Source organism: Mirounga angustirostris, unplaced genomic scaffold (assembly GCF_029215605.1).
Source record: "Mirounga angustirostris isolate CCGP_5_RB_7025 unplaced genomic scaffold, mMirAng1.0.hap1 SCAF_17, whole genome shotgun sequence".
Classification (NCBI taxonomy): Eukaryota; Metazoa; Chordata; class Mammalia; order Carnivora; family Phocidae; genus Mirounga; species Mirounga angustirostris.
The window spans coordinates 47828225-47849242 of record NW_026991725.1 but is presented as its reverse complement, the minus strand read 5'-3'; the positions used below and the strand labels follow the sequence as shown (position 1 = coordinate 47849242).

Sequence of the window (21018 nt, the reverse complement as noted above, 5' to 3'; positions counted from 1 at the left end):
GAAGTCCAGGCTCCCGGAAGCCGAGAGTGAGCGCACGCGCGAGCGCAGCGCCCCGGGCGCGCCCCGGGAGCGAGCAGGGGCGGCCCCGCGGCTGCCGCCTGCGCTCTGCCAGGCTCGCTCGAGCGCCGTCCCGGCCGGGCTCGGGCCGCTGGGACCGGAGCGCCGCCGAGGCTGGGCCGCTGCGGTGCCGGGACTGGCCGCGCGGGGCCGCTGCCGGCTGCGGGCCTCCCCGGCGGAGCGGTTTGTCCGCGGCCCGGGCGACCCAGATCCCCGGCACCCCCGCCCTTGGCCCCGGCCTTGCAGGCCGCGGGCGGGCCCGGAGCGGAACGAAGGTCACGCGGGGCCTTCAGGCGTGAGCCCCGGGTCCGCGCTGGTCCGCTGGCCGGCCCCATCCCGAGGGAGGGATCGAGATCGGACGTGCCGCGGAGCGGGGACCCAGGGGGCCGGGCGCGGGGACGGTGGTGCGCAGTGGGGAGCGGCAGGAGAGCTGTGCCTGACTCCTCCGCAGGGGCGACTCGCCTGCGTGTGGCCGCGGTCACGCGTGATTTATGTCGAGGATGGCTCCCTTGCGCAGAGTGATTCACGTGGATGATTCACAAGTAGGGAATGCGGCTGCCCCGTGCCCAGGCCTGGCTGAGAGGGGAAGGGGTCTCGGGGCAAGCTGGGGAGTGGGCGGACCAGGGCCCCGGGGGCTCAGCGGCCCCTACCCGGGAGCGGGGCAGTGTCCCAGTCACGCAGGTGTCACCTGCTCCTCGTCTCCCTCTCAGCGCCTGGTCCCTCCCTTCCCAGTGGGACGCGGGCTCCTGATATCCATCTGGGTGAGCCCTGTCCTGCCAGCCAGAGAGACCGGCTGTGCCAGAGGCGAGCAAACAACTCTTAGGGTGGGGAGAGGGAGCCCGCAGTGAGCCGGGACAGAGCCCGGCAGCTTCGCGGGAGAGAGGCGGGCGAGCCCCAGAGCATCCCAGAGAGAGCGGGGCCTTCCCTGGGAGGCCTACCTGCCCGGGCCGAGCCCCCCACTCAGGAGCTCCGCAGGCCGACGGCTCAGCCCCGCCCCGCGCCCCGGCCCCCCTGCGCCAAGGCGGGCTGCTGCTTTGGCCACCGCTGCGGGGGCAGCCCTCTTTCCTTCCCGCCATGGCCGTGTACCGCGTGTATGTGACCACGGGTCCCTACCTGAGGGCCGGCACGCTGGACAACATCTCTGTCACTCTGGTGGGCACTTGTGGTGAGAGCCCCAAGCAGCTGCTGGATCGCTTGGGCAGGGACTTCGCCCCTGGATCTGTAAGTACGGAGGAGAGGGAGGAGGGACCCCTGAGGGCCTGGGGACCCTGAAGGAGGGGAGGGTCATTCCCCCAGGTCATTCCTCCAGCCCTGCAGAACTCAGGGAGCCGGCCCTGACCTCCTCACCATCCCATTCTGGTCTCTGTCTTTCCTGGGGAGAGGACACTTTCTACCCAGGCAGGGCTGTGAAGAAGGAGCCGGGGGGCTGGGGGTCAGGAGAATTCCACCGGCTTCCTAGCTCCTCTCATAATTGAAGGTGGGCTTTGGGCAAGTCACTTGCCCTCTGTGAGTCGGGGGTTTCCTCTTCTCTGGAGGGGATCCGCTTGCCTCCGCCAGGCCCCGCGATTGTTTGCTGGTGGCCTACACAAGGGTGTGGGAGCCAAGGAGGCTGGTGAGGTCCAGAATCCACTCTGCTCACTCACCGTGCCTCTGGGAGCTGTGGCCGCTCCTGCTTGGATGGAGGGGTGCCTTTTCCGAATTCATACAAAGGCCCCGCGTGGGTTAGCAGCTCCCAGCTTTATATGCCAGAACAGGTGTAGGCATAGAGGCTCCTCGCCAGGTGTAAGGATGCCCCCGCCGTTCCTCGCCTCTCACCTGCTTGCTTTTTGGTCTCCTCAGGTGCAGAAGTACAAGGTGCGCTGCTCAGCGGAGCTGGGCGAGGTCTTGTTGCTGCGTCTACACAAGGAGCGCTACGCTTTCTTCCCCAAGGACTCTTGGTACTGCAGCTGTGTCTGCGTCACGGCCCCCGATGGCACCCATTCCCACTTCCCCTGCTATCAGTGGGTTGCGGGCTACTGCACCCTAGAGCTGCGACCAGGAGCAGGTGGGCCAGAGGCCGGGGCCTGGCCTGGGTTGCAGAAGGCATCTGTTGGGGTCGGGGGTGGGGTCTCATGGGGCCCAGGCCGCAGGGAACGGGGGTGAGGTTAGGGTGACCGGATCTCAGAGCTTTCTGCCCACTCCCTCTGCACTCCCCCAGAGTGAATTTCTCCTGCGCCCAGAGCGGACTTGAGCTGTAAGCCGAGTAACTGGGTGTCGGCAGGTGCAGCCGCTGAGAGAATTTAGCTGGGAAGGCCCAGCCGACAGCTCCTAGTGGCTTTTCTGGTGTGGACGAAGTCCCTGTGACGTGCTGTTAGGCTTCCCTCTTGCATCTGGGGGGCCTTTCAAGGATGCTGAGCTCGAGCTCCTTCAGCCTCTGGACCCCCACCCACGTCTCCTGAGCCGTCTGATCCCAAGAGGCATGACAAGGGCTGGCCCGAGTGACATGAGTCTTAGGGGTGAGAGGTGATATCTCAGCCCCCTAGCGAGTTCTTCAGAGACCCCCCATCATCCTAGCATTTCCGTCTGTCCACCACCTCCCAAAATATACTCATTCATCAGTCATCTGTCAAGTGCACATTATGAGCACAGTGTGGGCCCCACACCAGGTGCCAGGAATACACAAAATTACTACAATGTAATTTCTGCCCCCAAAGAGTCCTGGGAAGGAGACAAAAGTACAATTAGGACGATCGTTACAATTTGGGGGTGAGGTTGTCTTGAGTCCCTTCTGCTGATGAATGCACGAAGAACATGGGGTATCCGTGTCAACTGAGGGATTGGGTTCAAGGGTTAGGGCGTTCAGGCAAGCTTCACCTTTTGAAAAGAGATGTATATGATGAGTACTTTTCATTCCCCACAGCAAAAACTATTTGTCAGGACTCCCTTCCCCTTCTTCTGGACCACAGGAAACGGGAACTCCAGGGCCGACAGGAATGTTACCGGTGAGGATGGCCTAATTTGACTTTTTCCCCCACCTTTATGCTGACCTCAGCCTCAATCAGACTGTCACTGAATCTGACCTCAGATCCAACCTTGGGGGCTCGGCTCCGATCAGGACCCTTATGTAACCCTAACTTCCATCTGAGGTTGACCCCAAGTCTAGATCCAGAACGCGAGTACCGACAATTGTCCCAAGAGCATCAGTGTATCCACACTCAACCCCTCCCCCAGCTGCCCTTGATGGGTTTTTTTACCCTAAGTTTGACTAGCCACCCCTGACCTCTCTCCCTCCGGAAGCTGGAAAGTTTACGCCCCCGGCTTCCCCGGCATGATAGACGTCGGCAGCTTTGAGGAGATGGAGACAGACAAGAAGTTTGCCTTGACCAAGATGATGCCTCGGGCAGACCCAGGGGACAGGTGAGGGGGGTGACCCCGAGGGTCTGGCAGGGAGGTGGCTTCAGGTTGGGTGGGAGGCCAGAGGCAGGGGAGGATCCAGGGAAGGAATGAAGGGGAGTGGGCTTTAAGTCTGTCTGACCGGTGTCTGTCTTTCTGCCTCCCCCGCCACCCTCCACAGCAGTGGGAATCGGTACCTGCCTGGCTTCACCATGAAGATTGACTTCCCATCCCTGATGCACATGGAACCCAACATTCGCTACTCAGCCACCAAGACGGCCTCACTGCTCTTCAACGCCATCCCTGCGTAAGGCCACTGCCCTCCCCGCACTCCTGTCACTCTCCCATCTGCCCCCACCCTGCCAGGCATATCCACACCTCTGTTCCCGGTCTCCCCCTCTCTGTCCCCTGTCTCCCCCTGTCTGTCCCCAGTCTCCCCCTCTCTGGCCCCAGTCTCCCCCTTCTCTCTCCATTCTCTGTCTGCCCATGATCTCCTCTTGCTCCTTTGCCATCCCTTTTCTTTCCAGTTCTCAAATCTATGCAATGAACCAAGCACCTTCTCGGTGTAGAGTCTGGTGCTGTCTTGAGTAAGACAAGGAGGCCTGGCCCTAAAGCTTTAAGGAAGTGAAGTCAGACCAGCTCATGTTCAGATTCCAGAACCAACACCTTCCAATTGTGTGACCTTGATCTTCACATAGTCTCTAAACAGTTTCCTCATTTGTAAAATGACAGTAAAACCCATGCCTACATCATAGGTCTGGGGGAGAGGAAGCGAGATGACACCCAGTGCAAAACAATCTCTCAGTGGATGTGACCGCGTGTTAGGATGTCGTCTTCCACCATGAGGAGCTCAGTGTCCCTAGGGAGAGGTGTGGCATAGTTAATTAGGAACCGAGGGGCCATTAGCAGCTCTGAGTCCACAGCTGAGGCTCTGAGTGTGACTGATGGAGGGGGTCCTGTTGACGCTCATGACCAGAGTCAGCCAGGGTGAGCAGGGGCCAGCAGGTGGCTCCCGGGAAGGCAGGTGGGACTGAAGCAGGCTTTGGGCCATGGAGAGGAGAGGTGAGCAGAGAGGGGGTGGGTCCTGGGCAAAGCCAGGTTCGTTTGGGGAGGATGGAGAGGCTCGGCTGGCCATCTGTGCAGGGACTGCATTAGAAGGCACAGAGGAGGGCGCCTGGGTGGCTCAGTTGGTAAGCGACTGCCTTCAGCTCAGGTCATGATCCTGGAGTCCCGGGATCGAGACCCATATCGGGCTCCCTGCTCAGCAGGGGGTCTGCTTCTCCCTCTGCCCTCTTCCCTCTCGTGCTCTCTGTCTCTCATTCTCTCTCTCTCAAATAAGATCCTCATCCTCGAGGCTTCTGTGCCCAGCTGAATCTTTGGGAGAAGGGCTAGTGGGAGAGGGCCAGAGGTGGGGTGAGCGGGGAGCTGGGGAGTGTCCTGGCTGGAGCGCAAGGTGGTCACAGGTGGCTTGGGCCTCAGGGCAAGGATCCGTGAGAGGCCCTGGCAGGGCTGAGGGACCAGGGTCGCCTGAGCTGGTCCCCAGATGGGCATGTGGGTCTAAACAGAGGAAGGCCCGGAAGACCCCTAGGACAGGGCTCGATCCCAGGACCCCCAGATCATGACCTGAGCCGAAGGCAGAGGCTTCATCAACTGAGCCTCCCAGGTGCCCCTCCTTGCTCTCTGCTTTAACACAGAGCTCCCACCCAGTGTTTCGCCTCTTTGGGGACTTACGGGGCAGGTACCCGGCAAATGCTGTGGACCGAGGGGTGGGCAGCTCAGGCGACACTCAGGAAGTTGTCCCCGGGCTTGTGAGGTCATGGTGCCCACACCCTTTGGGGCACCTGAGCACGCTTGCACAGCCTCCCTCACCCACCACTTGCCACAAACCCACCTGGTAGGTGTTGCGGTCCCTTCCATTTAACTTGGTGCAGGCAGTGAGTGGTTATTATGAATCGGTATGTCCAGGCATCCAGGACATACCCTAAGGGGCCCATAGTGACGTGTGTAATAAAGGGTGTCAGGAGGACACTGGATTTACCGTGTAACGCAGGGAGGGAGGAGCCTTTTGTGGAAGATACACAGACTGGTGGACTGTGTGTCTTAGGTAGGTTTGATAGTAGGTGGAGATGTCGGATGCAGCTCTCCACGAGACGCACAGCTTCAGAAACTTCAAACAGTACAGACATCCACAAAGTGAAAAGTGCATGGTGCCCCCAGGCTGCCGCCCCCCCTCCTTTTTCCAGTCTGGTGTACAAAGTACACCTCCATTACGTGTGGCGAGAAGGCTGTGGTTGGTCGGGACGGGCTGGTGGCAGACATCCCAGCCAGAAAGGGGCCGGTGAAGGTCCGTGATTAGATGGAAGCTTGGAGAAAGGCCAAGGCACCAGTGGAGATTGGCCGTGTGCACCAGTGGGCGCGCCCATATGGAGTCACCCTTACAGAGCCTCAGCTTGTCACTAGACTTTTCTAACGGGCACACTGTCAGGCCCCTCTGCTCTGGACGTTGACCTGGTCAGGTCCCTCCAGGCCTCTAGGCTGGGGGCACAGTGCCCCGGGGCAGCCCCAGGCCCCAGCCTCGCTTCCCCTCCCCCTCAGGTCCTTGGGCATGAAGCTCCGCGGGCTGCTGGACCGCAAGGGCTCCTGGAAGAAGCTGGACGACATCCGGAATATCTTCTGGTGCCACAAGACGGTGATTTCAGGTGCGCAGAGCCAGGCGGATGTCTGTCCCCCACCCTACTCCGTGCCCCAAACCCTCCGCCCCATCCTGGCAAGAGGCCCTTTTTCAGCCCTCTCAGGGAGACCGTGGGACCCCCGAGAGAGGGGCTCCTGGTTTCATGGGTGGCCACCGCACAGATTCCCCTTAGGAGCTGACGCCACCTCCCCTTCCTCTGGGAGGGGACAGGGATAGGGGAGTGAGGGGAGTGGGGACAGAGAGATACCCTGCTTGCCTGGGAGACCGTCAGGGCTGGATCTCGGGAAGCCCCCTCTCTTGCCCCCTAGAGTACGTTATGGAGCACTGGTGCGAGGACCCCTTCTTCGGGTACCAGTACCTGAACGGTGTCAATCCCGTCATGCTGCACTGCCTCTCCAGCTTGCCCAGCAAGCTGCCCATCACCAATGACATGGTGGCCCCTTTGCTGGGACCCAACACCTGCCTGCAGATGGAACTAGAGGTGGGTGAGGGGCCATTATGGACAAGGGATGGGCGTGGAGGGCAGGGATGGGACGGCTGGGGCTGGGCATGGCTGGAAGCCTGGGGTGAGGCTTGGTGGCTGGTAGGAGGGAGCAGGACAGCATGGAAGAGAAGGTCCTGCCCGTGTTCTGGGGCCTCCAAGATCCCAGTGCTGAGGCCCAAAGAAAGCGATTTTAGGACAGGTGGAAGGCAGTGCGCCGCATGCAAGGGGGACAGTCACGGAGACTAGGAGCTCCGAGGGCGTGGGAGAAGATGGTGATCAGTCTCTCTGGGGCAGCCAAGCCCTCAGGCATCCTCCAGAAGGCTGGAGAGGGGGCGGTCAGTTCTCAGTGTGTGGTCATTTTCCTGTTGTTGAATATACTGACAGGGCCACTGAGTTGAGAGAGCAGGAAGGGCCAGGTATGGGGGCGTCGGGGAGAGGATGTCAGCTTATCCAGGTGGGAGGTGGCGCACCAGGGACTCAGCTGGGCCTCATTCCGGACATTCTGGGGAGGGTGGGGTACCTCACTCTGGCCGGGAGTGCAGGCACCAAGCATGACTGAGGCCCCGGCTGCGGGGGGAGTGGGCGGGGAACAGAGAGGGCAGCGCAGCGCGGGTCGGAGGGCGCTGTGAGCCTGTGTGCCTTCCGCAGAGGGGCAACATCTTCCTAGCCGACTACTGGATCCTGGCGGAGGCCCCGGTCCACTGCCTCAACGACCGCCCCCAGTACGTGGCCGCCCCGCTCTGCCTGCTGTGGCTCAACCCGCAGGGGGCGCTGGTGCCCCTGGCCATCCAGGTGAGACCTGGGGCGGCATTCCGGGGGCGGCACCCTAGCAGTTCTGAGACTCACCCCCTTATTATTCCTGGGCGCAGCTCAGCCAGACCCCCGGGCCGGACAGCCCCATCTTTCTGCCCACTGACTCTTACTGGGACTGGCTGCTGGCCAAGACGTGGGTGCGCAACTCCGAGTTCCTGGTGCACGAGAACAACACACACTTTCTGTGCACGCATTTGCTGTGCGAGGCCTTCGCCATGGCCACGCTGCGTCAGCTGCCGCTCTGCCATCCTATCTACAAGGTCCGTGTGGCCCCCGGGCGGGCGCCAGAGGTGGGGGGGCAGCTCGGCCTGCTCCCCTGACCCTCGCCTCCTGGGCCCTCATCCCGCCCGCAGCTCCTGCTCCCGCACACTCGCTACACGCTGCAGGTGAACACCATCGCGCGGGCCACGCTGCTCAACCCCGAGGGCCTTGTGGACAAGGTGCGGCCTCCGGCCCCTGCCCGCCCCCTCGCTGAAGCCCCGCCCCCAAGCCTCTTCAGCCTCCAATCCCACTTCACCGTCCCCGCCAGACCCATTCCCTCAAGCCCCGCCTCTCCCTGCCGATTCCCCTACTTGCCCCGCCCACAAGCCCGGGCCCCGCCCCCAAGCCCGGGCCCCGCCCCCTCGGGCCCGGCTTCCAAAGTCTCCCGCAGGCGGGCCGGGCAGCCCCCCTAGATCGCATCCCCTGGCCGACCCTCCGCCGGCGTCACTGCTTTCTTTCAGTTACCAAATACCTAGGGAGTTCCTCCCATGCACGTAGTAGGGCCGCAACCTCTGCAGCCCGCGTCAGTCCCTGCGGGGGTTTGACCCGTGGTCTTGGACTCCTTGATTAACTGGAACATCCCCGCGGCTGAGTCACTGGCCTCGTCCCGTCCCCAAGCCGAGCTGTGTTGTGTTCTCAGGTCACCTCGGTCGGGAGGCAAGGCCTCCTCTACCTCATGAGCACCGCTCTGGCCCACTTCACCTACACCGATTTCTGCCTTCCGGACAGCGTGCGGGCCCGCGGCGTCCTGGCCATCCCCAACTACCATTACCGGGACGACGGCCTGAAGATCTGGGCGGCCATTGAGAGGTGCGGGGTGCGGGCCCAGGACCCTGCAACCAGTCTGGCCCCAGCAGGGCCTCCTGGCCCAGGGTCAGTGTGGACCCCTGTTCTCATGCAGGCTGGGGAGCTTGGGGCTGGGGGTCGCAGGTGCTTCAGGCCCTACCAGGGAGCACCCCCAGCGTGAGAGTTAAGATTGGGGTCCTCAATGAAATGGCAGGTAGCTGCAGGCTGGGGAGGGGCTGGGCTGTACGCAGGGGAGGAAGGAGAGGACAGGGTGTCCAGAGGAATGGGGGGGGGTGGCAGGTGCCACAGTGAGGTGGGGGCTAGGGCCCCCAGGCTCTCCTCAGTGCACTCCCCACCCCCAGACCCCTGGGTGGGAAGGAGGCTCAGAGCACCCATGACTCAGGAGTGGCCAAACCTGGGCCCCCGGGTTCCCTCTGGATCTGGAGGTTCCCACGAGACCATGGTGGTCTCTCGGTGGACACTGGCTGTCTGGCTCTCCCCAGCCTGAGTGGCACTGGGCCTGGGATTTTTGGCCAGGCCCGAGCCCCAGGTCACCCCCATGGCACGAGCATCTCTTTCCTGCAGCTTTGTCTCCGAAATCGTGGGCTACTATTATCCCAGCGATGCATCTGTGCAGCAGGACTCGGAGCTGCAGGCTTGGGTCGGCGAGATTTTTGCTTGGGCGTTCCTGGGCCGGGAAAGCTCAGGTATCCCATCCCCCAACCACAAGCTCCCAATGCCCTGGTGTTCCCTCTGGCCTCACCTGTTCCTTAGCTCTTGTTTATGGACAAGCCTTTGAGGTACATCCTATTATTAGCCCTGCTGAACAGATGAGGAACAGGCACAGAGAAAGCTTTGCAGGTAGTGGCCAGAGGCGGGATCCAGAGCCGGCTCTCACGGTCTCCGGAGTCCTTGCCTGCAGGCACTACACTGTGACCCTCTGGTTCTTCCTCGACTTTTACTCGAGCCTGTCCATCCACCGCTGCTTGCTGAGCTCTGTGGGTGTGTCCCATCATGTGGTAGGAGCATCTCCAGCCTCAAAGGTTGAGGGTTCTGGAACCTTCTCTCATACTTCTTCGTGCTTGTCCCACCAGGTGGCCCCTCTAGCCACCAACCTCTCTCATTTCTTTTGGCCTCATGGAGAAACGTGGTCCTGCTGCCGCCTGGTTCTTCCTTATTAATACCTGTCCCCCCTTCTGACGTCCCCCCTTCTGACACTGCCCGAGAGGATTTTGAGACCCATGGACCCCAGTGGCCCCCTCTTCCTCCCCCTTTGCTTAACTTCAGCAGACCACCCTCCCTTCCTTAAAGTCTTCCCTTAGCCCCAGGGAGGAAACATCCTCTGAGCCTCCCACTTCCTCCCGGGCCTCTGCCATGTCCCTGTCCCAGCCGTTGGCTTGTCCTGCCTGGGTCTCTGTCTCCTCTCTACCCTCCCGTGATGGACTGATCCTTTCTCCCGTTTCTCCTCTGCAGCTGATTCCAGACTTGGAAATGCCCCTGCCCCCCATTCCCTGAAGAACTTTCCATTTTCGCTGCTGTCTCATTGTCACCCTTGAGACCAGCACACAAAAACTACCAGCTACAGGTTTTGAGACTTTTTTTTTTCCCTTTAGACAACAAATTTTAAACATACAGAAAAGTAGAGAGTATAACGTAATGCACACCCATTCACCAACTGCCCAGAATCCACAAGCATTCATTTGATTAATCTGTTGCTTTTATTTATTGCTGAAATCTTTTAAATTACATCTATTTCATATTTTACTCCCAATCAATATGCAACTCAAAAAAACCCCCATTTTTCTACACAATCACAATACTGTCATCACGCTTGACAAAATTGACAATAAACTCCAATATGGCGCATGTAGAGGGAGAGAAGCAGACTCCCCGCTGAGCAGGGCGCCTGATGTGGGGCTCGATCCCAGGACCCCGGGATCATTACTTGACCTGAAGGGCTCGATCCCAGGACCCCAGGATCATTACCTGAGCTGAAGGCAGATGCTTCACCGACTGAGCCACCCAGGAGCCCCTCTTTTGGATCTTTAAAGGATGACCAGTCCCCTGCTTTGTAAGCCCACTGTTAATCCTGGGCTGACCTGATCCTGACTGCTTCCTCCCCCAAGGGCAGTTTTCTTTTTTTTCCTCTTTGGGGTTGTTTCTTATTTAAGACCTGGGGTGGCAGGGGGTCTAACTACTGTTGGCTGATTGTCCTATCTCACTTTTTTCAAACTGTCTCTGACTCAGGACATCAGAGCAATCTTCAGACGGACAACCATCTCTGACACTGCACACTTATCGCAGATTCCTGGTTTAAGACAAGGCACACTCATTCATTAACTTCAGTCAGTGTGACTTTTGCTTCCGTATTTCACGGGGAACAAATTAACAATGGGAACTAAGAAAAATCCCCACAGAGGGCCTGACTTCTTTTGCCTTTTAATCTCGGCCCTTCCAGGTTAGACTATCTACCCCGAAGGGAACATCCCAGAAAATTCCCACAGGCTCCCAAGTCAGACGCCCGGTCCTTCCTCCAACCCTCTGCATCCTCACTGCAAACTCTGAAGCTGTCTTTGGCTCCCACTCTGTCTTCCTGTTTCCCTATATCCAGTTGGGTGGCCAATTCCTCTTGTCGCCATCATGTCCCACTGTCACCACCCAGTCCCGGTCCTCATACTGTGGCAGCTTCTTCTCTACCGGCCTCACCGTTCCCAGCTTCTTGCTGCCTGCCCGTCAGGTTGTGGGGCCGCCACCCTGATAATCCTCCGGAATTGTGCCCAGAAACCCTGTGGCCTGGCACATGCTTTGGCCTCACCTCCAATAAGTACCCTCCCTGCCCCTTTGCCTTGCTGATGCCTCATTCCTTCCCGATCTGCCTTCTTACCTTCTTAGTCCAGTCAACCAATAATTACTGGGCTCTTAATATTAAGTATTGTTCCAGCGGCCGGGGTTTAGCAATGAACATGACGGATGAAACTCCTGGCCTTCACGGAGCTTCCCATTCTAGCGGGGAGATTCGGAGAATCGCCAGACAAATATGTCAGGGTGTGGGCTAGGGGAGCTCAGGAAAAGGAAACAGCACGTTGAGGTAGGGGGGTTATTTCAGCTTGGCTGTCTGGGAAGGCCTCTCGGAGGAGGTGACGTTTGAGTAGAGAGCTAGTTCTGCGGATAACTGATTTTAGCAAGGGGGTGATGTGATCGGATTTATGATTCTAAAGTCTCAGCAGCTCTAGCCTGCAGGGGCAAGGGTGGAAGCAGGTGGGTTCATACAGGAAGTATTTGCCGATATGTGCGGCACGAGATAAGAAGAGGAAAGAGAAGGGGGCGCCTGGGTGGCTCAGTTGGTTAAGCGACTGCCTTCAGCTCAGGTCATGATCCTGGAGTCCCTGGATCGAGTCCCGCATCGGGCTCCCTGCTCAGCGGGGAGTCTGCTTCTCCCTCTGACCCTCCCCCCTCTCATGTGCTCTCTCTCTCTCTCTCTCTCTCTCATTCTCTCTCTTTCAAGTAAATAAATAATCTTTAAAAAAAAAAAAAGAGGAAAGAGCGCACAGACTGTGGTCTGAGCGACTGGATAAAGCGACCAGAATGGGACCACCGTAGGAGGGACAGATCTGGGGAGTGAGTGGGGGAGGGGGCCAAGCATCAGGGTTTGCAGGGGTGACGTCTGAGAGGCCGTGTAGACACCCACCTTGGAGCGTCAGGTCGCAGCCACAGAGTTATGCCCTCGGCTGCATCTAGAATTCAGGGGCCAGGTGGAGCGGGAGGTGTGAATTTGGGAGTCATCGGCCAGTGGGAAGAGGTTAAATCCATCGACTTGGACGAGAGCAATGATGTACAGAGAGGGGAGGACCCAGGGCTGAGCCTGAAAATGCCTTCTTCCTCTGTCATCTTTCTCCCATTCAGAGCTCACCCACCCTTGTCTTCCTGCAGGGAAGTCCCCCCTAAGCGCCTCAGCCCCAGTGTCTGTCTCTGCGCTGCCTTTGCTCTCCTCAGAGAGCCAAACCCTGGTCTTGGAACCCCCTTTTGCTTCCATCACTGCGAACTTATGAGTAACACACTCTGGTCACCTGCCTTTGTCCCTAAGCCCAGCTGTGGACGATCCGCCACTGAGTGCTTGGACAAATCTTGGTGAACTGGGTAGAATTAAATTATTAAGGGCTGGGGCGCCTGGGTGGCTCAGTGTGTTGGGCATCCGGATCTTGGTTTTGGCTCGGGTCCTGATCTCGGTGTTCCTGGGATTGAGCCCCGCGTCAGGCTCTGTGCTGGGCCGGAAGATTCTCTCTCTCCCTCTCCCTCCCTCTCTGCCCCTACCCCCATTCTCATTCTCTCAAATAAATAAATAAATAAATCTTTAAAAAAAATCATTAAGTGCTATCAGGGGTTGCAGATAGAAGTGGGGAGAAGATCCAACTTGGCTGTCAACTTGAACTTGGGTCCTCTCTAGTGAGCTCTGCTGGCTGGGCATTTTCTGGCCTGATCCCAGTGGCCAGCTCCTATCCCGACCCCCTTCAGAGACCGCAAACCTTGGTGATGACCGTCCCTAACCTCAGCCCAGCCCTAATCTTAGTGAAAAGACAGTGGTGGCCAAATGCTCAGGCCTCTCATCCTCACTCTCCCCTTGCGGTGAGCCCCAGCCCTGAGCTGCCCCCAGGAATCCAGTCCTCTCCCTCCACACCCTTTTCCCTTCCTCCCACACCCAGGCTTCCCACGCCGGCTGTGCACTCCAGGAGAGCTGGTGAAGTTCCTCACTGCAATCATCTTCAACTGCTCCGCCCAGCACGCCGCTGTCAACAGTGGGCAGGTGAGGTGGCAGGGGGCAGGCCTGGGGGCACTGGGCTATGCAAGGTTGGGCTCAGCACTGGACGTGAGGCCAGAGTTGGGGTTGAGAGCATGGGTGGGTCAGAGTTGAGGTGGGTTTACGTTTGGGGCTGAGGTTGGGTGGTGACTGGGTGGAGTGAAGGAGTGAAGGGCCAGTGTTGGATGAAGACTGGGGTGGAGTGGGGTTCAGGATTGTAATGGTGACTCCAGCTAGTGTTTTGTAGGAAGTAAAACCTATAGGGCCTGTCATGGTGAGGACCCAGCCAAGGGGAGTATCAGGCTGTGCTGGGTGGCATGCCAGCCCTTTGACTAGGGCCCTCTTTGGGTTCTGCTCCTTCCTTGGTGATTCACTCCACCTAGTCCTGGAACATTGGGTGGGGAGTGACAAGGGGTGAGCCTCCCACCCCACTTCTGGAACTTTCTACCCTATACTCCTCCCTCTCTTCTCTTTCCACCATCCCTTCATTTCTCAACTGCAAGTACTGGGATGGTAGGGGCAGGATCAGGGATGATGAAGGAGCTGGTTCTCCCACTCTGGCCAGCTGACTCAACTGGGGTGGGGTCTCTACAGCATGACTTTGGGGCCTGGATGCCCAATACCCCGTCATCCATGAGGCAGCCCCCACCCCAGACCAAGGGGACCGCCACCCTGAAGAGTTACCTAGACACCCTCCCAGAAGTGAATATCACCTGTAACAACCTTCTCCTCTTCTGGTTGGTCAGCCAGGAGCCCAAAGACCAGGTGTGTATGGGGTGTAGGGTGGGGTGGGGGTGGGGGTTTACAGGGCCTAGGCAGTGGCAGTGGTGATAGCTGTTCCAAGGGGACTTGGGGACTGAGTGCTGCCATTTATGCCCACTGCTGAGTCTGTCTTGGGTTCCTCAGTTTCTTTAGGAATTGATCATTGATCCCCAAAGACATACATCGAAGCAAATACCAGTTTAGTGGCTGGGGCAAAATGTCTATCAAATTCACCAGTTTACCAATCCACCCATTCATCCATCCACCCACCCATCCACCCATCTGTCCATCCGTCCATCCATCCATCCATCCATCCATCCATCCATCCATCCATTCATCCATCCACTTATTCATCCATCAACCATTCATCCATTAACTGCTCATCCATTCATCTAAACATTCAACACACATTATTTTGGATAGTTCCCACATGTCAAGATGGCACTGGGCACATAAAGCTGAATGAGACCTTCCTGCCTTCAGGAATCCTATGGTCTAGTTGAGGAGACACACAGGGACATGAAAAAGCCCATCACAGTGTTGTAGGAATCATTTATGTACAAACACATACTTCATGAGCATTTGCAATGTGCCAGACATTGGGAGGCAGATATGAACCCTATCCTCATGAGCTTAGTCTCGTAATAGAGGTGAGAATGGGGACTTGTGGAACCGGACCGAGTCTGGGTGAACCCAGGAAGGCTTCTTGGAGGAAGTGACATCAAAGCTGAAACCTGTAGGACAAGTAGGAGCTCGGCAGACAAAGGAAGAGCAGGGTTAGTTTCTAGACAAGAAGAAGGACACAACCAAGTGAAACAAAGTGAAGATGAGTCCGTTGGTGTGTTGGTAGGATTGTAAATGTTTCAGTGAGGGCACAGTGTTCATTCAGAGGAGGATGGGGAGCCACTGAAGAGCTTTAAGCCCCGGAGTGACATGGCTGAATTTGTGTTTTAGCAAGGGCACGTGGATGGTTGGGAGGGGCAATTCTAGGCAGCAACAGGCGAGGAGGCTGTCAGGTCGGCTTGGCCAGGGGAACAGCCCCTTAATCCCTGATTACCAATATTTTCATTCACATGTGGGGTCATCAATCCCACCTCTGCCCTCCTGGTCTTGTTCACAAGCCCTCTGACATCACAGGAATGTCCTCATTTCTCATGCTTGACTCCGTTTGGTGCAGGTGCATGTTATCTTCCTAACAAGTTTTAATTACCATCTCAAGGCCTGGGAATGCCAGGAACTCATCCCTGGATCCTGCTCCTTTCTGGTCCCATTTCCCAAGGACTTGGAGACGTTATTATTATTATTTTTTTCATTATAAAGGAAAACCCTCTGGGGTTCTTTTTGTCTACTCACAGAATACTCTATTACTATTCCCAATACTCTCATTCAATACTTCTAGCCACTGAATGTGTGTGGGACGAGTGGGGTGTCAGATAGTTTAACTCAGTTCTGACACTCTCCTTGCAGAAAGTGGCAGGTCCTACGGGTTCAGACTCAGTCCCAAAAGACTGCCATGCCCCCCCGATGCCAACCTCAAGCCCAGGTTGTCACCTGGGCTTCTGACCCACCAGCTAAAAATCAGAGGTTTCTACAACACCCACCCCCCACCTCCCCACCCCCGCCACCCCAGGCTTGGTCATTTGCTGAACTGAACTCAGGGAAAACAGTTTATTTATTAGATTACTGGTTTATTTATTAAAAAGGACATAACTCAGAAACAGCCAGAGATGCGCTAGGCAAGGTGTCTGGGAGGGGCTGCAGGGCTGACTTTCTCTCTCTGGCTGCCCTGCTCTCCCCATACCTCCACATGTTCACCAGCCTGGAAGCTCTCCAAACCCCTGCTGCTAGGGTTTTTCTGTCTCATTATTACCTAAGTGTGATTAATTGAATCATTGGCCACTGAGGATTAAGTCAACCTCCAGCCCCTCTCTCTTCCCCAGAGATTCAGGGCTGGAACTGCAAGTTCCAACCCTCTAATCACGTGGTTGGCTCTCCTGGCAACCACCCCTTAGGAGCTTTCTAGAAGTCACTGCATGAACTGTAAACTCAGGTGTGGTTGAAAGGGCCTTATGATAACAAGACACCTTTAACACTCTAACGCTTACAAAATTATAAGGGTTTCAGGAGCTCTGTGCCAGGAAAGGGAGGAAGCCCAAATGTATATTCCTTATGTAAATCGCAATATCACAGTGGTGAGGGATGATAGGCAAGAGGATGAAGGTGGAGGGCTCCCTCCTAGAAGCCAGTGGTGGGGTCTACCTTAGAAAATTATTAACAACAGTAGCTATAGCTTCTTGGGGATCTATCATGTCTCAGTCATTAAATCAGATACCTTATGTATGCTATTTTAAAAGTAGGTAGGGATCTTTATTTAAAATGCTTAATACAGTGCCTGGCATATAAGTGTTCAAGAGATGGTAGTTCCATTTTTTTTTAAGATTTAAAAAAAAAATTTTAAGTAATCTCTATCCCCCACGTGGGGCTCAAACTCACAACCCCGAGATCAAGAGTCACACGTTCCACCAATGGAACTGGCCAGGCACCCCAAATGGTAGTTGCATTTTACAGGAGAGAAAACTAAAGCAAGTTGGTTCAGAGACACTAAGCAAGTTGCCCAAGGTCACAGAGCTAGTACGTAGGCTTTGAACCCAGCCTGTCCTGTTCCTGTGTTCTGCTTTTTGGACAGCCACACTATAGTTTTAGAAATTAGATGTCAATCTGGTAAATAAGACATAAAACTGATTCTTTGAAAAGACCAATAAAATAAAGAAACCAGAGACAATCCCAATCAAGAGAGACGAGAAAGCATCAATGTACAACATTTGGTAGGAGTGGAAAGGCAAACAGCCGATAATTGAGAAGGTTGAAGAAATTACAAGAAAGCACGACTTGCAGTTTTATGCAAACACATTTGGAAATCAAGGTGAAAGAGATGATTTTCTAGGAAAACAATAATGAAAAATTGATACCCGAAGAGATGAAAACCACACATGAATGGAAAGGGTGTAAAAGATCTGATCCCCCTCCTTGCAAGAGATTCTACTAAACCTTCAAGGACCAAGTCATTCCTAAATCACTCAAACTGCTCGAAAGTATAGGAAAAAAGTGGACACTCCCCAAATCATGTTACTGGGAACCTCGATTCCAGCACTTGGCCAAGGTGATGCTCTTAAGAAAGGAAGTGGGTCTCCAGGAGAAAGTTCTAGTCCCAGATCCGCACTTCCCCGGTGTGACCCTGGATATGTAATCGGGCCTCTCCAAGCCTCAGTTTCTTTATCTGTGAAGTGCGAATGATAAGAACACCTGTCTTACAGGATTGTTGTGCCGTCATGATAGCTCATGTCAAGTGCTTGCAACGTGCCAGCTGTAATTAAGAAAATGAAATTATAAATGTGTTCCACTTAGCTACAACAATCTTAAAAATACATCATTAGCCAATGAAGGCCAATACTGCATAGTAAGACAATAATACGCTGTGCCGAGGTCTAGTTTATTCTAGGAATGAGAGGAATGAGAGGTGGGTTCACCCTGATGAAATCTAACAATGTAATTTATTACATCAATAAAGCAACATCATATAATCATCTCAATATGTGAAAAAAGCATTTGCTAAGTGCGGACAGTCATTACTAATGAAAACTCAGTGTAAAATGAAACTCCCATACCACGTTTTATTTTTAAAGATTCTATTTATTTGTCAGAGAGAGAGCACAGAAGCAGGGGGAGTGGGAGAGGGAGAAGCAGGCTCCCCGCTGAGCAGGGAGCCCAATTCAGGGCTCGAACTCATGATCTGAGTCAGATCATGATCTGAGCCGAAACCAAGAGCTGGACATTTTAACCGACTGAGCCACCCAGGCACCCCAAGCCCAAGAATTTTGAAGCAATAGGATTATTGGCAACAAGTGGATCGTATGCAGGTTATACTGGACAGGAGGCGCAGGCTGGTTAGGAGGCTAGGCCCCCGGAACTGAGGAGCTGAGCTGCTCCTGTGGACTGATCACGGAGAGAGGGACCATCCCGTCCTGCCACAGGACGGCACCCACTAGAAGCTCACTGTGATGCTTGCCGATTGTGGTTGGCCGGGCTCTAAAGCGAGCCTGTGCGTGGTGATGGTGTTGGGTGGATTGGCGAGATGCCTTCAGAACTAGTTGTCATCTTCAGGGGTTAGATTTTGTGAAATGGTGGAGTGACAGGTGTATCCTGGGTCCTATGTGCTGGAGCGTGTTTATGTTGATTTCATAACATGTTGGGTTGATTTGTGTTATGAACGTGCTTGTACTCCTTCGGTTCACAGAGCAGCGGACCAGGTATTTAAAATGGACCTTTTTTTTTTTTAATTTTTTTTTAAAGATTATTTATTTATTTATTTATTTGAGACAGAGAGAATGAGAGAGAGAGAGAGAGCACATGAGAGGGGGGAGGGTCAGAGGGAGAAGCAGACTCCCCGCCGAGCAGGGAGCCCGATGCGGGACCAGATCCCGGGACTCCAGGATCATGACCTGAGCCGAAGGCAGTCGCTTAACCAACTGAGCCACCCAGGTGCCCAAAATGGACCTTTTTAAAAAAAATTTTTATTTATTCATTTATTTGAGTGAGAGAGAGAGAGAGAGAGAGCACATGAGAGGGGGGAGGGTCAGAGGGAGAAGCAGGCTCCCTACCGAGCAGGGAGCCCGATGCGGGACTCAATCCCGGGACTCCAGGATCATGACCTGAGCCGAAGGCAGTCGCTTAACCAACTGAGCCACCCAGGTGCCCTAAAATGGACCTTTAAAAAGATGTTCTGGTCCAATGCATCCACTTTCAGGTGCAGAAACAGTCTCCAATCGAGAGTATCAGGCGGAGGGCTACCAGCAGAGGGGGCACTAACCTCGGGCTAACCATTCCAGCCCCCACACTCCCTGGGTGGTGGGTGTGTGGCCCCCCCCAGCCCCGCTCTGGGCAGGCTCCCTGGAGTGGCTGAGTCAAGCCCTTGGAGTCACCCTGACTCTGTGTTGGTCATCCCATCCTGACCGTCGTCCTGACCGCCTCCCGGTTTTCTCCCAGCGGCCCCTGGGCACCTACCCGGATGAGCACTTCACAGAGGAGGCCCCTCGGCGGAGCATCGCCGCCTTCCAGAACCGCCTGGCCCAGATTTCACGGGAGATCCGGGAGCGGAACCAGGGTCTGGAGCTGCCCTACACCTACCTGGACCCTCCCCTCATCGAGAACAGCGTCTCCATTTGACCCCCTCCTCCTACTGCCCTGGAAAAAGGCTCCAGCTCGAGGACATGAGGCGGGGCGGCATGTCAGGGCCCCCTCTGTTCCCACTCAGCTGGAGCCTTCTCTGCAGCTGGGGACCTTCCCCCCCAGGGTGGCTCTAGCCTCCTACGGGTGGGCCCTGAGCGGTGGGGGACCCGATCAGCAGCATCCAGGGTGAGAAGCCACTGCCTAACATCGAACGCACAGCAGGTCCTTCAAGAGGAAGGAACCCCATCACCCCTTTCTCTACTTGGGCAGCCTCCTAATTTCCCTCTCCTGTGAAAACCTACCTCCTCCCATTGGGAACCCCACAGGGACTCTGAGCTCCCCTTTCCCATCCTCCCCTGTCCCCAAACTCTTCCTCTTACCTTGTTGCTTTGTTTCCACTTTCCTCCAAGCCTAGGACCAACCAGTCTAACTTCCCTCTTTGGAAGAGCCTGGAAAATGGGCAAGAAAAGATGTGTGGCCTGGGTCTGCCCCATGGTCCCCATTGACATCAGCATCTTGAAAGGGAAGGTTAGGATTACAGCCCAGCTTCCCTGGACCTCTAGCTGCAGGCCTCAGAGAGCTTGGGTGTGTGGGGGTACCCTCCCCAGCCCTTGTTCTGTCTCCTCCCTCCTGTTTTCCTGTCCTTGAGCCCAATGAATGCAATAAAATCCAACATGTTTGGCTCCCATTTCATTTTTGGTTTGGGGGGTGTGTATGTGTGTGTGTAGGTGGCTGGGGTGGCAGGGGATGGGAGAAGGAGCGAGCAGTAGGGAGTCCCTGGATCATCTGCTCTGGAGACAGGGAGCCTCCCAACTCAATCCACCACCTAGCCAGGCCCCACCTTCCTGCCTTCATCCCCCACAGTGTGTCACCCATCAGGAGATGAAGGAATAGCCAGACTCAAGGGGCTGATAGGAAAAAAGCAGGCGCTTTGCAAAGAATCCAGCTTCTGGGTGTGGGAGTTACTGGTGCTGCCCCTGGGATCCTGTTACTCTTCTGGATACAGGGAAGACTCAGTCTCCGGGCCTCTGGTGGATGCGAGGAGTCAGGCTGAGCTCTGGCCAACCAGCTCCGTGCGGAAGGGATGCGGGAGGCAGGTCCTCTCCAGGCTGGGGCAGTTAGTCGCTGGTGCGAGCCCCTCCAGAGTTCCCCCTCTCCCTGCCTCTGCTGTTCTGGAAGCCCACGTGGAGACAGCATAGCCATCAGCTCCTGTCTCGGAGGGACCAGGACGTAGCCCCCTGCTGACCTGGGCTGGACTGGAGCTGAGCGAGAAATACACTTTCCTTGGGTCCCACCACTGGGATTTTGGGATGGTTGGTCGTTGCAGGATTACCAACGCAGATAGTAATCTGGGGAGTCTGATGTTCTTCCTTGCAGCCCCAAAGCCTTTAGAAATAGAGATATGGTGCACCTGGCTGGCTCAGGTGGTGAAGTGTCTGCCTTCAGCTCAGGTCATGAATCCGGGGTCCTGGGATCGGGCTCCCTGCTCAGCGGGGAGTCCGCTTCTCCCTCTTCCTCTGCCCCTCCCCCCTCAAATAAATAAATAACCCCCCCCAAAAAAGAAGAAGAACAAGATCAAAGAACTGAGAACTAGCCAGAGGCACCCCTGTGTGACCGGGACTGTGGCAGAGGCTGGACAGTTGGGCCCCTTAGGACCGGGCTTTGACTTAGAACAGCAAGACCAGGATATAGAACACACACACACATACACGCACATGCACACGCAGGCTGTCCCTCCAGACACGCCTTGGCCACCACAGAAGTTAGCAT

General features: G+C 56.1%; 1 protein-coding gene across 3 annotated transcripts; it reads left to right on the top strand.

Annotated features, from left to right (window-relative positions):
• The first annotated feature begins 49 nt into the window (after window positions 1-49).
• Window positions 50-19993, top strand: ALOXE3 (arachidonate lipoxygenase 3). 3 transcript variants are annotated; one of them, XM_045889919.3, is made up of 15 exons: window positions 53-1278; window positions 1897-2101; window positions 2957-3038; window positions 3334-3453; window positions 3611-3736; window positions 6025-6128; window positions 6430-6602; window positions 7254-7397; window positions 7475-7678; window positions 7772-7858; window positions 8320-8489; window positions 9051-9172; window positions 13166-13266; window positions 13855-14025; window positions 19066-19990. In XM_045889919.3, the coding sequence occupies exons 1-15, from the start codon at window positions 1132-1134 to the stop codon at window positions 19243-19245; spliced, it is 2136 nt and encodes a 711-aa protein (XP_045745875.1). In that variant the 5' UTR covers window positions 53-1131; the 3' UTR covers window positions 19246-19990. The 3 variants fall into 3 exon arrangements, with proteins under 3 accessions (XP_064439683.1, XP_045745877.1, XP_045745875.1); XM_064583613.1 differs by lacking the exon at window positions 19066-19990 and having other exon boundaries at window positions 50-1278; window positions 13764-13900; XM_045889921.3 differs by lacking the exon at window positions 13855-14025 and having other exon boundaries at window positions 51-1278; window positions 19066-19993.
• The last annotated feature ends 1025 nt before the right edge of the window (window positions 19994-21018 follow it).

Coding starts and splice junctions, on each gene's coding strand:
- ALOXE3 (XM_045889919.3), top strand. CDS start 1,132: ATGGCCGTGTACCGCGTGTATGTGACCACGGGTCCCTACCTGAGGGCC. Junction 1,279..1,896: donor GGGACTTCGCCCCTGGATCT/GTAAGTACGGAG, acceptor TGGTCTCCTCAG/GTGCAGAAGTACAAGGTGCG. Junction 3,039..3,333: donor GGCCGACAGGAATGTTACCG/GTGAGGATGGCC, acceptor TCCCTCCGGAAG/CTGGAAAGTTTACGCCCCCG.